This window comes from Nicotiana sylvestris, chromosome 3 (genome assembly GCF_000393655.2).
Source record: "Nicotiana sylvestris chromosome 3, ASM39365v2, whole genome shotgun sequence".
Lineage (NCBI taxonomy): Eukaryota > Viridiplantae > Streptophyta > Magnoliopsida > Solanales > Solanaceae > Nicotiana > Nicotiana sylvestris.
This window is the reverse complement of record NC_091059.1, coordinates 90,251,335-90,265,973: the sequence shown is the minus strand read 5'-3', so window position 1 is coordinate 90,265,973 and position 14,639 is coordinate 90,251,335. Positions and strand designations below refer to the sequence as shown.

Below are 14,639 nucleotides of genomic sequence, written 5' to 3'. Positions count from 1 at the left end.
AGTCAGGATATGGCAAAAGCATCTTTTTGGATCGAATGGGCTTTTGTGATAAATGGCGGAATTTGATACATGGATGTTTATGTAATGAAGACTTTGGAGTGCTTGTGGATGGTGTGCCACATGGGTACTTTCCAGCTTCTCGAGGGCTGCGACAAGGGTTCCAAACCTAGCCTGTTGATTTTAGCTGAAGAAGTGCTAAGCCGGGACTTGGTATCATTGAAAATGATAACATCTTACCATGCTTCAAGATCGTGTGGGCATTTGTTGTTCTGTGGAAAAACTTTGTGTTTCTATCTCCCTCTTTCAACCACAATGCCCTGGATCTCTGTCTCCAAGCTACTTCCTCTCGATTTGCAATCTCCTCAAGTACCGTGGACAGTGATGTCTTAGTTAGGATTTCCACATCAGAAAGACCTCTTTGTTCATGTACCTTCTCCAAATCTGCCAATTGAGTATGTTTGATTTCTGCCTGACTAAGTTACCCTCAACTGATTTGCTCCACTCCTTTAATTTTGTTTTTAAGGCTTTGAGTTTAAAAGCCAGAATAAAGTCTGGTCTTCCTCTGCAAGTAAAGGACTTCCACCACTCTTCAATTCTGTTCATGAACCCATCAGTCTGAAGCCACCAATTCTCGAACTTGAAGTATGCCTTGTTGGTTCCCAGGAGCCTGATTGAAGCATTATAGGGTAGTGATCTGAACACACTCTCTGCATCAATTGTTGCTTTATATTGGTAAAGTTTTCATTCCAGTAAGCTGAGAATAGGAATCTGTCCTGGCTGCTGCTATATGTCTATCTCCCTTCCTCCAAGTGTGTTCTCCACCAGCTAGTTGGATATCTACAAGCTCCATGTCTTCTATGAAGCTAGAGAAGTCCATCATTGCTCTTGATATTCTGCAGCAGTTTCTCTTCTCTGAAGGGAATCTCGCTGTATTGAAATCTCCACAAACCACCCAAGGGCCCTCAAATAGACCTCTAACCCCTGCCAATTCCCACCAAACTTCCTCCTTCTTTATTTCTGCAAGAGACCGTTTCCACGGCTCGAACCCGTGACCTCATGGTCACATGGCAGCAACTTTACCAGTTACGTCAAGGCTCCCTTTCAAGGCAAACAGAATCATTGAAACCAAAAGATTTCGACCAACTTATATTATTTATTAGCTATCATGCAACTTTAACCAGGAAAAAACACATACATTCAACAGGTTGAACTATGGATTATCTATTTAAATTTTCATCCATGCTCCACTCTAGCTGGCAATACAAGCTTACATCTGGTCTAATAGATAGACGAAATTGTACCATGACAGCATATACATGGTACACATAAAGCAACAAAAGGAGATCTCTGGTTTCAACTCTTTTTTACACAGCCACATTTTGATTCGATTCAATAGAGGAACAACAATAAAACTACACCTTAATCCCAAACTAAGTTGGGGTAGCTATATGAATTCTCAATATTCATTCTGCTCCATTTGGAACTATTTTATTCCAATGCCCGATAATTTGTCTTTTAAGACAAAGTAGAGATTCTCGAACGCTAGAGGTTCACTACATTTTTTCCTTTTTGTTTTTTTTTCTATTAAGTAGAGGTTCACTACATTTTTACCGACATACAAATCTCTAAGCAAATGAAAAGCTTTCAGGCAAGCACTGAACCTAATGTAAGTCTATCAACACGACTAAACTTTAATCCCAACTAGTCAGTATCACATATATGGATCTTTTGCTTTTGTTATGTTCTATGTTTCGCTTGTCCACGTGGATTCGAAGAGATTGCAGAGCTTTTGGATGACTTCCCTCCACCTAATTTTGGTCTACCTCGTCCCTGTTAACACCTTCGATCATCTACCAATCACTGCATATGGAGGTCTATGAAGAATATACCAAACCATCACAAAAGCAGCCTTCTCCCATTTTATTCTCGATAAAGCAGCCTTCTCCCATTTTATTCTCGATGAGTGAACAATTCTAATATTATTTAGTCTTAATGGGACCATACATCCATCTTTTTTTTTAATAAGATAAGAAACTTCATTAATGAAGTACCGAGGAGGTACTGCAAAAAATTATTGGGACCGCACATCCATCTTAACATCCAAAATTTGGTAACAATTATTCTGGATATGTTGGACTTCAAGATCAGCATTCACTACCATATAACACTGCTGGTCTCACAACTATTCTAGAATGCTTACTATTCACTTTAGTAAATAACTTTCTATGGTTGTCGCTCCAATAAATTCCCTTCATTCGACTATCCGATTTTAATATAGGTGTTTCATCTATCATACTACTGCCCTATAACAGAGCCTATATGTTAATTGTTTGCATTTTTTCTTCCTGCATAAATTATATAACCTAATAACATGCAAGATATCAGAAGATCCAATTCTCTCTCTACCAGGAAATCTATCCAATTCCCATGTTCCTTCCCTTGTTGCTCATCTAAGGGGAAGCGTATTCTTAGCTACTTATAGTCCTTAATGCTTGTCTTAACAGCTTTTTCTTTCTAATTTTTAGTTCTTCTATTAACGCTCTTCCTGTTTCCCATGCCATATAATTGGGCTATTTTCCCTCTCTTTTATCCTGAAAAAGTTTGAAGTTTTCCAACATGGATTTCTTGTTTGGATAAGTCCATATGCACTATCTCATATTAGCCTGACATGACGCAAACCACCACAAAATCATACATCCCATCTATTGTTTTCCTACTGACTGTTAATCTAATAAAATAGTGTGATCCCACAAGGTGGGGTCTGGGGAGGGTAGTGTGTACGCAGATCTTACCCCTAACTTGTGAAGGGAGAGAGGTTGTTTAGGTGTGATGTGTCAAAATATGTTATTGGATGCGTACAGGCAGATGGACAACCAGTTATCATCAGATAACTGAGCAGACGTTGCTTTTGTTGTTTAGGCTACCGAAACATGCTTGTGTCAAATCTCACCACAAAGACAACATGTAAAGTCAAAGGTACCAAATCATGAATATTAGTTTTCGTCTCTCTCTTTCTATATATATATATATATATATATATATATATATATTGCAATTATAGAGCATAACATGGACTAGTTTTGTTTTAATATTTGCCTGCTGAAAATTAAAAACTCTTATGAACTTAAGTAGTTTGTAATTTCAAATTTGAAGATCCGAGATTATCTCCTCTTGAAGGGAAATGTTAATGTATAATGTATGTTTACCTATTAGCTTTATTGAATATTTTTGTTTGGACAATTAAACGTATTTTCATACAAATACTAAAAAATTGCGTTTAGCAAATAATCATATGAAGACATGTTATACATCAAATCATAAATATAAAATTGAGCTAAACACTTTCTAATAAAATATTTACAATTTTGGATGAGCTAATATTAAGATTTTGAATCAACAAAAATTATTATTTCCTTATCACGAAACAGGTGACCTTGGGTCTATTGGGTCTATTATTCAGGGGGATGGGGAGATTGATGAAGATGTCACACATCGTATTGGGGCGGGATGGATGAAATGGAGACTCGTTTCCGGTATTTTGTGTGACAAGAAGGTGCCACCGAAACTTAAGGTTAAGTTCTACAAAGTGGTGGTCAGACCAACGATATTGTATGGGGATGAGTGTTGACCAGTCAAGATCGCTCATGTCCAGAAGATGAAGGTAGCAGAGGTGAGGATGTTGAGATGGACGTGTGGGTACACCAGGTTAGATAGGATTGGAAATGAGGTTATTCGCGACAAGGTGGGTGTGGCCCCTATCGAGGACAAGATGCGGGAAGCGCGCTTAGGTGGTTTGTTCATGTGAGGAAGAGGAGCACAGACACCCCAGTGAGGAGGTGTGAGAGGTTGATATTGGAGGGCCTACGAAAAGGTAGAGGTAGGCCAAAGAAGAGGTGGGGAGAGGTGATTAGGCAAGACATGGCTCAGCTTCAGCTGACCGAGGACATGACCCTTGATATGAAGGTATGGAGGTCGAGGATTAGGGGTAGTAGAGTAGGTAGTCTAGAGTGTTCATAACAGTAGTATTGGCACGTAGTCTCGCTATCTGTTGGTAGTAGATTTTTATGACTAACCGTTATTTTCTTTCATTGTTGATCACCTTACTGTCTTGTTGTTTTTATTATGCTTTTATATGTTTTTTTGGTACTGTCTCTTCTTGTCTATATTTTCATTAATGTGGTGCTTATGCTTTCCTGAGCTGGGGGTCTATTGGAAACAGCCTCTCTATCCTCACAAGGTAGGAGTAAGGTATGCGTGCACACTATCCTCCCCAGACCCCACGGTGTGGGATAATACTGGTATATTGTTGTTGTTGTATCACGAAATAGGTGAAGCAACTAAAAATTTGATTACCAGGTCTTTTCTTATTTGAAATATGTAGGAACGCCTATATTTTAAACTTTAAAATCAATTAAGATTTTAGCTTATATTGGTCGTTTCTTTATTTCAAATTTGTAAAATAAATATGATGTCTTCATAAACCAAAGCAAATAAGATCCTATTTGCCGAAAAATCATTAGAACTGTATGGATGCAGGTAACATTCTCTTATAGCCTGTTTGGCCAAGCTTCTTTTTGGCCAAAAGTGTTTTTTTTTTTTTTTGCCAAAAGCACTTTTGGCCAAAAATTGAGGTGTTGGCCAAGCTTTTCCAAGGAAAAAAAGTGTTTTTGAGGAGAAGCAGAAGCAGTTTTGGAGAAGCAGAAAAAAGTAGTTTCTCTCCAAAAGCACTTTTGAGAAAAATACACTTAGAAGCAGTTTTTTAAAGCTTGGCCAAACACTAATTGCTCCTCAGAAGTGTTTTTCAAACTAATTAGCCAAACACAAACTGCTTCTCACCAAAAGCACTTTTGAAAAAAAGCACTTCTCAAAATAAACTGATTTTTGCAGCTTGGCCATACGGGCTATTAATTGCCTTCCCACACAAGTCACAACTGAAGCATACAATTCTCTAAATCAGTTATGCGACAAAGTCTGATTTCAAGACAAAGCAAATAATTGTACTAAAGAGGCAAACGAGATTGTTTTCCATTTAACTAAAAAAGATCAACATTCATTATGTTTAGAAATTTATACTTTTTTATTTAACTATTATTTTATAACTCAACCATATTTCTGTATAATATTTATGTAATTTTTAAAACTTATTATATTCATTAATATTGCACTGGATTTTTTTTTGTTGTTGTATATTCATTACCATGGTACTCCATCTTAATGAGTACAAATTGAGTAATTACAAAAGAAAAATTAAAGGAAAAGGTATAAGTTTTTGATAATAATGATTGTTGATCCTATCTAATCTAATTACTCAATAAAGAATCTGCCTTACAGAAGTCCGATATTCTCCTACACATATGCGACATTTCCCTATTTTTAATTTGGATATGAGTGTGCTATATATAATATATTATATACAACATTTATATATTTTTATTTATTTAATCATATATTTATTCATTATCATTCAATGATTGTTCTACCATTTCAATTGGTTTTATATATGTAAGGTAATTTGCGAGTTGAGATATTTACGATAGTGTTCAGTTTTATGTGTTTATTCGATGTTTGTGTTCAATTTTTTATGTTAATTCGAATTAGTGGTAAATCAACAAATTTTAAAGTTCTAAATATTACGACTTAATACATAGCTCAAATAAGGAAGGCATAAACAAAACTTAGTAGAGTTCAAATACCTAAAAATTACGAAAATAATTAAATGACTATTTTGTCTAGTGTGCAATCTAATTTTAAAGGGTAAAAAGGCAAATGACGTTTCACTAAGGGATTTCATGCTTTTAATAGTGTAAAAGGAAACCTATAAAGAATGTAATAAGGTGGTGCTTCCTTGCTTAATGTAAAGGTTACTAGATCATCTCAAGCAAACTAATGATTTCCTCCTTCCACAGATTTAAGATCTACTGAGCGACATCAATATCTATACAAGAAGCAGAGGAAGTAGTACATTACCAGAACTCACAGGCTTCAAGCGCCACCTCATCATCTGGATCCTTGTTGACTTGCAAAATATATTCTATGACATTTCTCAAGTGAGGCTGCATGAAAAAACCAGAACATCAAGAACAGGCAAAAGGAGGAATATATCTTTCCATATTCTGTACAGACAAGTCGACTTAAGTTAACAGACTGGATTCATTGTTCAATAAAGCAGCAAATGGCATGATCTACGTGATAAAACAGAATAATAAAATTGAACCAGCAGATCTGACGTATAGTACGGGATTGAACTTCCAACAGTGCAAATATAACAATTGTATATTGTAACCATCCACTCGAAAATCCAACAACCAGAAATTAAACCAAAATAATTAAAATATTAATCCCAATACACTTACAGTTGAATGTTAACTTCTTCAAACTATTTTCTGCCTATTTAGAATTTTAGCATTTTTTGGTCCCTCGGAACCATTCCCCATATACAAAACAAATGCAATACAAAAGCAAATATGACCAATAAGAGGCCTCAAACCAAAATTTGAAAGGGGAAAAATGTTGACCTCCAAAAACGCAGGACGAACTTCAACCAGTTGAACAAATGCCATACAAACCTGTTTAAAAAACAACAAAACTGAGTACAAGGCAGAAGTTTTCACTTACTCAAACTGTAACTCATTATCGCATAAACGGAGTTCCACAAAGTGGATACATAAGAACATTATGAAATACAAGTTTGCTGTAGAGGAAAACTCTGGTAAGGAGAGGGCACGCATAAAAATTAAGCATCAGAGTTCACAGCAATTCCTTACCAACTTCCGCACATCTGGATCAGGGTCATTGGCAAGAAGAAACAGCCCTTGAAGATATTTATCCATAGATAAAAGTAAAACCTACAACAACAACATGGAAGTGAAAATGACACAAAAGGAACAGGATAAAGGGCAACAGCTGGAGAGATCAACAAAGTGGTACTTACTGTAGGCATCAGCATAATAAATTGATTCACAGAACTCAATGAAAGCTTTCTGAGAGAAGCATGAGGTGACTGGAAAAGCTGTTTGCAGACAGATCTCGTTAGAGAAGATACTAAGAGTACAGCATTAAATAAAACAAATAAACATTAGAAAGAAAGTGGACAAAAGGAAGGGGGGAAACTATCCCACCTGGAGAAGCCTTGGAAGGAGAATAGTTATTGGCCGTTCAGATAATCCAGGAATATCCGAATCAAGAAGACTTGGCACATCCTCGCATATCTGCATTTAACAAGATCTTTAGCATGCCAATTTTCTGTTATTTTCACGAACGGAATGTCTGAATCATGTACTACTACAACAGTTACTACCAATAGTAGTTCCGGTTCACATTATATTTGAATGACAATCCACAAGAAAGACAAAAATGATTGTCCATGCAATAACCATCGGGTGGAGAATATAGCAATCCCGGGATCTTAATTTACTAACCACATTACAGAGAAAGTAGTTCGCTTCTCCTATGATCATCCAGCTGTTTAGATATCAGAACCATGAATTAAACAGTACCCTATGGGACAACGATACGCCCCACATACTATGCTGATGTAGTAAGCAGTAGAAGCTCATACCTTGGATAAAGCATCCATGCCACCCTCCATGAGATTACTGTCGTTACTGTCCAAGCCACTGACAAGAGCATGCAGCAACTCCAGCCATCCAGCAAATCCCTCTATTTGTACAAGAACACTTATAATGGTTCCAGCTGTAGACCTTATGTGCCTATCTGTCGCCCCTAGAGAAGGTAGCAACTCTGATTTTATGTATTGCTGGTTGGCGAGAGGCATGTTTTTGAATGCAGCTCTCAGGTTATTTTTTAAAAGCAACCCAGCTGCTTGCCGAATGTCGACTGACTTCCCCTGTTGCAAGGACCAACCAGATTGTTCAGTGAACACTGCTTGAAGATAGCAGCTTTTAAAAATAAAATAAAAAGTCATACCAAACTCGGACCAAAATTTGGACCATTTCTGTTCTAAGGAAATCCTAGCCACTTATAATTCGTCCAATTTTATATATACATTTCTTCCATTGAGTAAAATCATGTATTAATGGAAACTAAAAACTAAAGCAAAAAATAAGAAAATGAATCAGCTACATAAATCCTACATAACTAATCCACTCTATTCGAGGCACATTTCATTCAACTACTAACAAATTAAGTCAATTGCGAGTTCTCTATAACTAGAAGTTGACATAATCTGCAAAATAAAATGAAATTGTCAGCAACTAATAGGGAGAGTGAAAAGGAGTGATGAAGAATGACCTCAGCACGGGCGAAGATAAAAGTGAGATAGTTATTGAAATCAGGGAAGTGAGAGTAGTGTTGAAGTTGTTGCCAAATCTGAGACTTATCGGAAGTAGCAGGAGACATTTGTTGCTCCAATAATCCAAAGATCTCTTTGAACCCTTCCTCCTGCGGCTGCCATGTTGAACTCGCCGTCGCCGCCATAGAAGTTTCTAGAAAAAGAACAAAGAAGATTGGAGAATGCTGGGAATTTCGGACAAGTTGTGAAAAGGAGACAAAAGGAGGGGCCGATGACGACGAATATGTGTTTAAAAGAAGAAGAAGAAGAGGAGGGGTTTGGAGCGAATAGGAATCGGGTGTGTACGGGTGTAGTGTAAGTGGTGTGTGAACCCAGCACCAAATGAATCAATCATTAGCTATTCAGACATTTGAGCGGTGGATAGTGGATACTACTGTACTTTGGAGGTGCCACTTTAGCTTTGTTCAACGGTGTCAATCGATATTCAAAAACTCATTAAACCGATCAAACAATACCTTACCGAACTAATTTTTAGGTTTCTTTTTAAGAAATCGTAAATTTTAATATAAATTTATAACCGCATCGATAATTAGAGTAGATTTTTATTTTATAAAAATAAACCAAAAAAATATCAAACCGTACTGAATAAATTTTATATTTAGAAAATATATTTATTTAGTAAGTTTAAAAAAAATAATGCATTAAATTTTATTTGAGCCTTGGAATTATGAAAACTATTACAAGCCAACAAGTAATTAAACTCAAAATACTAATTCCTAAAACATATTATGCTACTTCTACTTAAACTAAGTTATTTCAAGTATCTTTATTAGCAAGACACAAAGTATTCTAGCGATTATGAGTAGCAAACTACAATGTATTGAATATGTTTCCTTTCATATAATTTAGATTTATCTTTTTGAATATTTAATCTTCTATAAACTTTATTCTTGAGTCCCAGCTTGGTATATCTTTCAACTCGTGTGATTAATATTTTCTTTGTCTTTGTTTGATTTCTTTTACGCTGTTGTAGAATAGTTGATGGATCTATACTCTAGCCATCTTTTTTTTTAATTCATCACCCTTTAAACAGTAAAAATGTCTAAAGAGTTTTGTTAAGTCCTATAAAAGAACGTATGTTATTGCAATTCTACTTCTACTGGTGAATTTTACATGATATTAAAAAAAAAACGAAAATTAACCGAACCGTACCGATACCGAAAAGAAACCGACACGATTGGGACGGTTTTGAAAAGTCTAATTTTGGTTATACATAATATGATAACCGGAAAATTGGTATGGTACAAATTTTATAAAATAACCTGCCGAACTAAACCATTGACACCCCTACTTTGTTCGACCTGTCCCATTTCTCCTTTTTTCCTCGCGTTTCGACCCTGTTTTGAAAAATATTTCTAAATATGGAATAGGAAAAATTAAATTATAATTTATACTTATGTGACATGATTAGGAAAGCTATTTTTTGAAAGTAGTTGATCTTTCAAGTACAAAACTAAAACTTTCAAAATGTGAAAATAAATAATATGCTCGTGATAGCTCTTCATGTACATGCTAACTCTCACCAATATAATATTATGCGCTCTAAAATTTAATATAAAGTATTTTTTATCTCAACTATAATTTGAACCCTAATATTAAGATTGCACCCACTTTGTTGATGTTAGGCCATAATCTATGATATAACACATGTTTTTAAAATCGGGCTATTTGCAGTCGTACCCTATTTTTATGTCACCTTTTAACCTATACCCTATTTTTAAAAAGTATTGATTTTGTAACCAACTAACAAAAAATCCGTAATAATATGACCATTATACCCCTTCCAAAACATATAAAAGATGCATCAATCATACCTAGAATCAAATTTCAGATCTTCTTCGTATCTCCTCCATCAGTCCGTCTCTCCTGAGATCGCCTCTCGCAAACCAGATTTGAACCAGATTCAAATTCCAAATTCAAAATTACAAAATACATTGTAAGTATTCAAATTCATCTTCAGAATTAAAAATAGTTTTTGAATTACATGTTTTCTGATTGATTGATTGAAGTTGTTTGAGGAACTTCACTGATATGCTGAATTTGCATTCTAAATCTATTTGACGATGAATTCTAACATTCTAATCCGACAAATATGCTGAAACAAGCTGAAGTTATTTAGTTCATATCTATAAAAAATTCAGCAAAACGAGCTGGCAAATAACACAACGAAGAAAAAATTATATTAAAACATTATATGAGTGTTTTAATATTTAAAACACCTATGCGCAGTTTTTTAGTTAATATTTAAAAACTTCAATAGGAGGAGCTGAAGTTTTCCTATTACACTGGGTAAAAAAAAAATAAAACATCAATTAAAATTTCATATTGCACAAAAAACTTCGGCATAGGTGCTGAAGCATTTTAGTTAATATTTACAAACTTCAGCAGGAGGAGCTGAAGTTTTCCTATTATACTCTGTAAAAAAAATATCAACTAAAATTTCATATTGCAAAAAAAACTTCGGCATAGGTGTTGAAGTTTTTTAGTTAATATTTACAAACTTCAGCAGGAGGAGCTGAAGTTTTCCTATTACATTCTGTAAAAAAAACATAAATTAAAATTTCATATTGCACAAAAAACTTCAGCACATGTGCTGAAGTTCTTTAGTTAATCTGTAAAAACTTCGGCTAATGGAGCTAAAGTTTTCCTCCCGCACTATGTATTTTATTATCATTTTTTGGAAAAACTTCATAACAAAAAATGCTTATGTTTTCAGGAATATGTAAAACATTTTTCATATAATTTTTTGTATGCTGAAGTTTTTTTAGTTCATCTGCTAAAAATGCTTAATATTTTGTTGTGTAATATGTAATTTTCGGATAAGTTTTTGTTAATTGTTCTGTTATTTTCTAAGTTTAAAAAGAATTTTTAGTTCATGCTTGAAGTTTTCATCAAGAATTGTGTATTTTATTATGATTTTTTGAAAAAACTTCATACAAAAAAATGCTTAATATTCGGATTAGTTTTTGTTAATTCCTGCTGAACTTATATAGTTCATTTCCTCTGCTATTTTTCGATTTTGAATAGAATTAATATTAAAAAAACGCAGAAAAAACTTAAAACAAAAACTGAATATTTCATTAAACATCAAAAAAGATAAATTAAACTACATAAATAACAAAAAGAAAAACTAATCGTCCATATCATCATCATCGTAGTCACTACCAGATGGACGCGCATCTTCATCAGCAAGATTATCAAATCTTGCATACATCACAAGTGTATCAAGCTTGTTGTTAATTTCTTCCAGCTCCCTGTCGTACTTGTGTATGAGCTCATCCAGTTTCAGCTCAAAAGCCTCTATAATGTCTTGCTTGATTTCTTCCACTATTTGCCTGATGACAACATCCATTTTTTCCTTTTTGTATTTTATTATGTCTGCTAAAATATATGTGTTTGAGTGAATAAACTCACAAGGAATAGCGTGCTTATATAGGGGGGAACTTCTGCATGGTATATGAAAAGGCAAAGAGGAATTTTAAACGTTGTCTAATGAAAAGTGTGCATAAATGTGATAGGAATGTAATTATTACACTAACACATACCCCCAACGCAATATAATTACTACTTTAATTGTGCAGGTTACTCTTGTATACTATGCAATTAATGCTGAAACATGCTCAAGTTTGTTGAATTCATTTGCTAAAACTTCAGCCCAATGTGCTGAAGTTCTTTAGTTCATTTCTAAAATCTTCAGCACCTAATGAGCTGAAGTTGTTTTCCCTGCATTCATGAATCCCTGTCATACAGCTTTTTCAAAAAAACTTCAGCTGATATGCTGAAGTTATTAAGCTTATTTCTAAAAACTTCTGCACTTAATAAGCTGAAGTTTTCTATGCAGCATTCATTAATTATGTCATACATCTTTTTCCAAAAAAATTCAGCAGAATATGCCTAAGTGATTTAGTTCATTTGTAAAAACTTCAGCACAAACAACCTAAAAATTCTTCTGTTCACTTTCCTAATACTTGCCACTAACATAAATCTGCAGGATGAGTTCGATTTGCGTTGTTATAACTTTCAATGGGAGTTGGACTCCTGATTTCAAATACTTGGATCATGATACAAAACTTATTCTACTTAATAAGCACATATCATTCAATACTTTCCTGAAGAAAATTAATGAAGTTGCAAATATTGATTCAACCAAATATGCACTAAAAGTATGGTTTGATATCAAACTAACTACAAGCAAATGAATGCTTGTAACTTCAGATGAAGAACTCAGTACCTGTATACATTTGCTTACAACTGATTCACCCTACAAGAATTGTCATTTCATCATCGAAAAAATACATCCTTCAGAATCTGCATCATTCAAACAATCACTTGCATATGCGATAGATTCAGAACCTTTTGTTGATTATCAACATGAAGTAGGACAACCAATAATGGAAGTAGACAAGGAGCAACAACCTTCTAACATTACAGTTGCTTCAGAATATATAATGCTGCAACAATTACCCCCTCCTCCAATAAATTCATACTAGTTTGTCGATGACCAAGAAGAAGGACAACTAATAATGCAAATTGACAACCAACACACAATCCAACAAAGCTTTTTGTTACCTTCTGCAATGATAAGCAACAACGAAGATGAAGTAATCGTGGAGCTTATACCGATAACATCAGATAGAATTGAAGAAATTGCTGAAAGTTCTTGTGCTTCTCAGAAATCAAGAAAAAGAGTGAGGAGAAAGCTGAAAGAATCTCCACCATGTAAAATATTTAGGCACGATGCGTTGCCTGAGGAAGTAGAAGTTGGATCGATTTTTGAGAACAAACAAAACATGACTAAATTTTTCTGCAGCTTCGAGATAAACCAGAAAGTTGAATTTACTGTTGTTAGATCATGTTCAAAGAGATACGAGTTGAAATGCATCGTGGACAAATGTGATTGGAATTTACGTGCTACCAGAATAAAAAATTTCATACTATTCAGGGTGATAAAATATTATAACATCCATGAATGCTCGGTTGATGCAAGAAAATCAGATCAGAAGTATGCTACATCAAATTTTATAAGTGAACAAATTATAGAACATGTTCGAGACAAAAAGATAGAGGTTACACCAGCCTTTGTAGAAAATGAAATGAAAAAGAAATTTGGAATTGACATTGATTATCACAAGGCATGGCGTGCTATTCATAAAGTTGTTGCTTGCATAAGGGGAACACCTGAAGAGAACTACCAGATTCTTCCTTCATACCTACACATGATGGTGGGCAAAAACTCAGGAACGTACACAAGCATAAAAAGGGATGCGCAGAATAGGTAAGCAAAACAATACTAACCATCAGCCTGAAGTTTCAAATGTTCCTATTTGAAAAACTTCACATCTTATGATTTGTTTTTTTGTGTTTCACTGTACAGATTTGCTTACATGTTCTTTGCTCTTGCGGCATCAATAGCTGGTTGGTCCTACTGTAGACCCGCTATTACAGTAGATGCAATGTTTTTAAAGTCAAAATATCGTGATGTTCTATTTGTTGTTGTATCAAAGGATGCAAACAATCAAATCTTTCATCTATATTTTGGTGTAGCAGATTCAGAAAATAATGAGGCATACATTTGGTTCTTCGGGGAAATGAGAAAAGTAATTCAAGTCCCCCGTGAACTGGTTTTCTTGTCAGATAGAAACCAATCGATCGCAAATGGGATTAGAAAGTTTTTCCTGAAGCTCACTGTGGTATCTGCCTCTATCACTTTGAGAAAAATTTAAAGCAAAGACATGCAAAAGCCACGGTAATAAATCTTTTTCAAAGTGTTGCAAGGTCATACAAACGTGAAGATTTTAATTAGTTAATGTCCCAACTCGAAAGTATTGACAAGAAAACATACAATTACATAATGGAAGAGCCTCCTGAGAGATGGGCTCGATCCTGGTTCCCACGGCGACATTATGATATGGTAACAACAAACATAGTAGAATCAATGAATTTCGTTTTACTAAAAGGGAGAGAAATGCCTATTTTAAGAATGTTAGATTTCATCCAAGAAAAGTTGGGAGAGTGATTTTACGAATGGAGAAAAAAGGCAAATGAAACTTTTCACAGAGTATCAATATGGGCAGAAGAGGGGATGACTAAGAAGATGGACTTGGCTTGCAAAATGTTTGTGAGTATATTTATTAACTTCAGCTTTTTATATCTGTTGCAGTGATTTACTGCTTACATTTAAAAAAATTCATACTTTTTCTTTTTGAAGCAAAAATACACTAATATAGTTTGTCTTAATTTTTTATTCCTTGTTAGGTGTTCAACCTTGACTCAATGTTGTTTAGAATAAATAGTGAAGGAATCAAATTCATTGTGGACTTAAAGAAGA

At 34.5% G+C, this 14,639-nt stretch overlaps 1 protein-coding gene across 3 annotated transcripts in view; it reads right to left on the bottom strand.

Moving 5' to 3' along the window:
* Positions 1–8,632, bottom strand: part of LOC104227508 (transportin-1-like) — a 30,518-nt gene extending 21,886 nt beyond the window's left edge. For all 3 annotated transcript variants that reach the window (XR_711134.2, XR_711133.2, XM_009779759.2), the window contains exons 1-7: positions 8,251–8,632; positions 7,559–7,846; positions 7,119–7,208; positions 6,932–7,009; positions 6,765–6,845; positions 6,516–6,566; positions 5,968–6,053 (exon numbers count right to left, since the gene is read on the bottom strand). Coding sequence is in view for 1 of the 3 variants with exons in the window: in XM_009779759.2 (XP_009778061.1) it covers positions 5,968–6,053; positions 6,516–6,566; positions 6,765–6,845; positions 6,932–7,009; positions 7,119–7,208; positions 7,559–7,846; positions 8,251–8,436 (860 nt within the window). In the remaining 2 variants the exon portion in view is untranslated. The remainder of the gene's footprint in view (positions 1–5,967; positions 6,054–6,515; positions 6,567–6,764; positions 6,846–6,931; positions 7,010–7,118; positions 7,209–7,558; positions 7,847–8,250) is intronic.
* Positions 8,633–14,639: the final 6,007 nt, after the last annotated feature.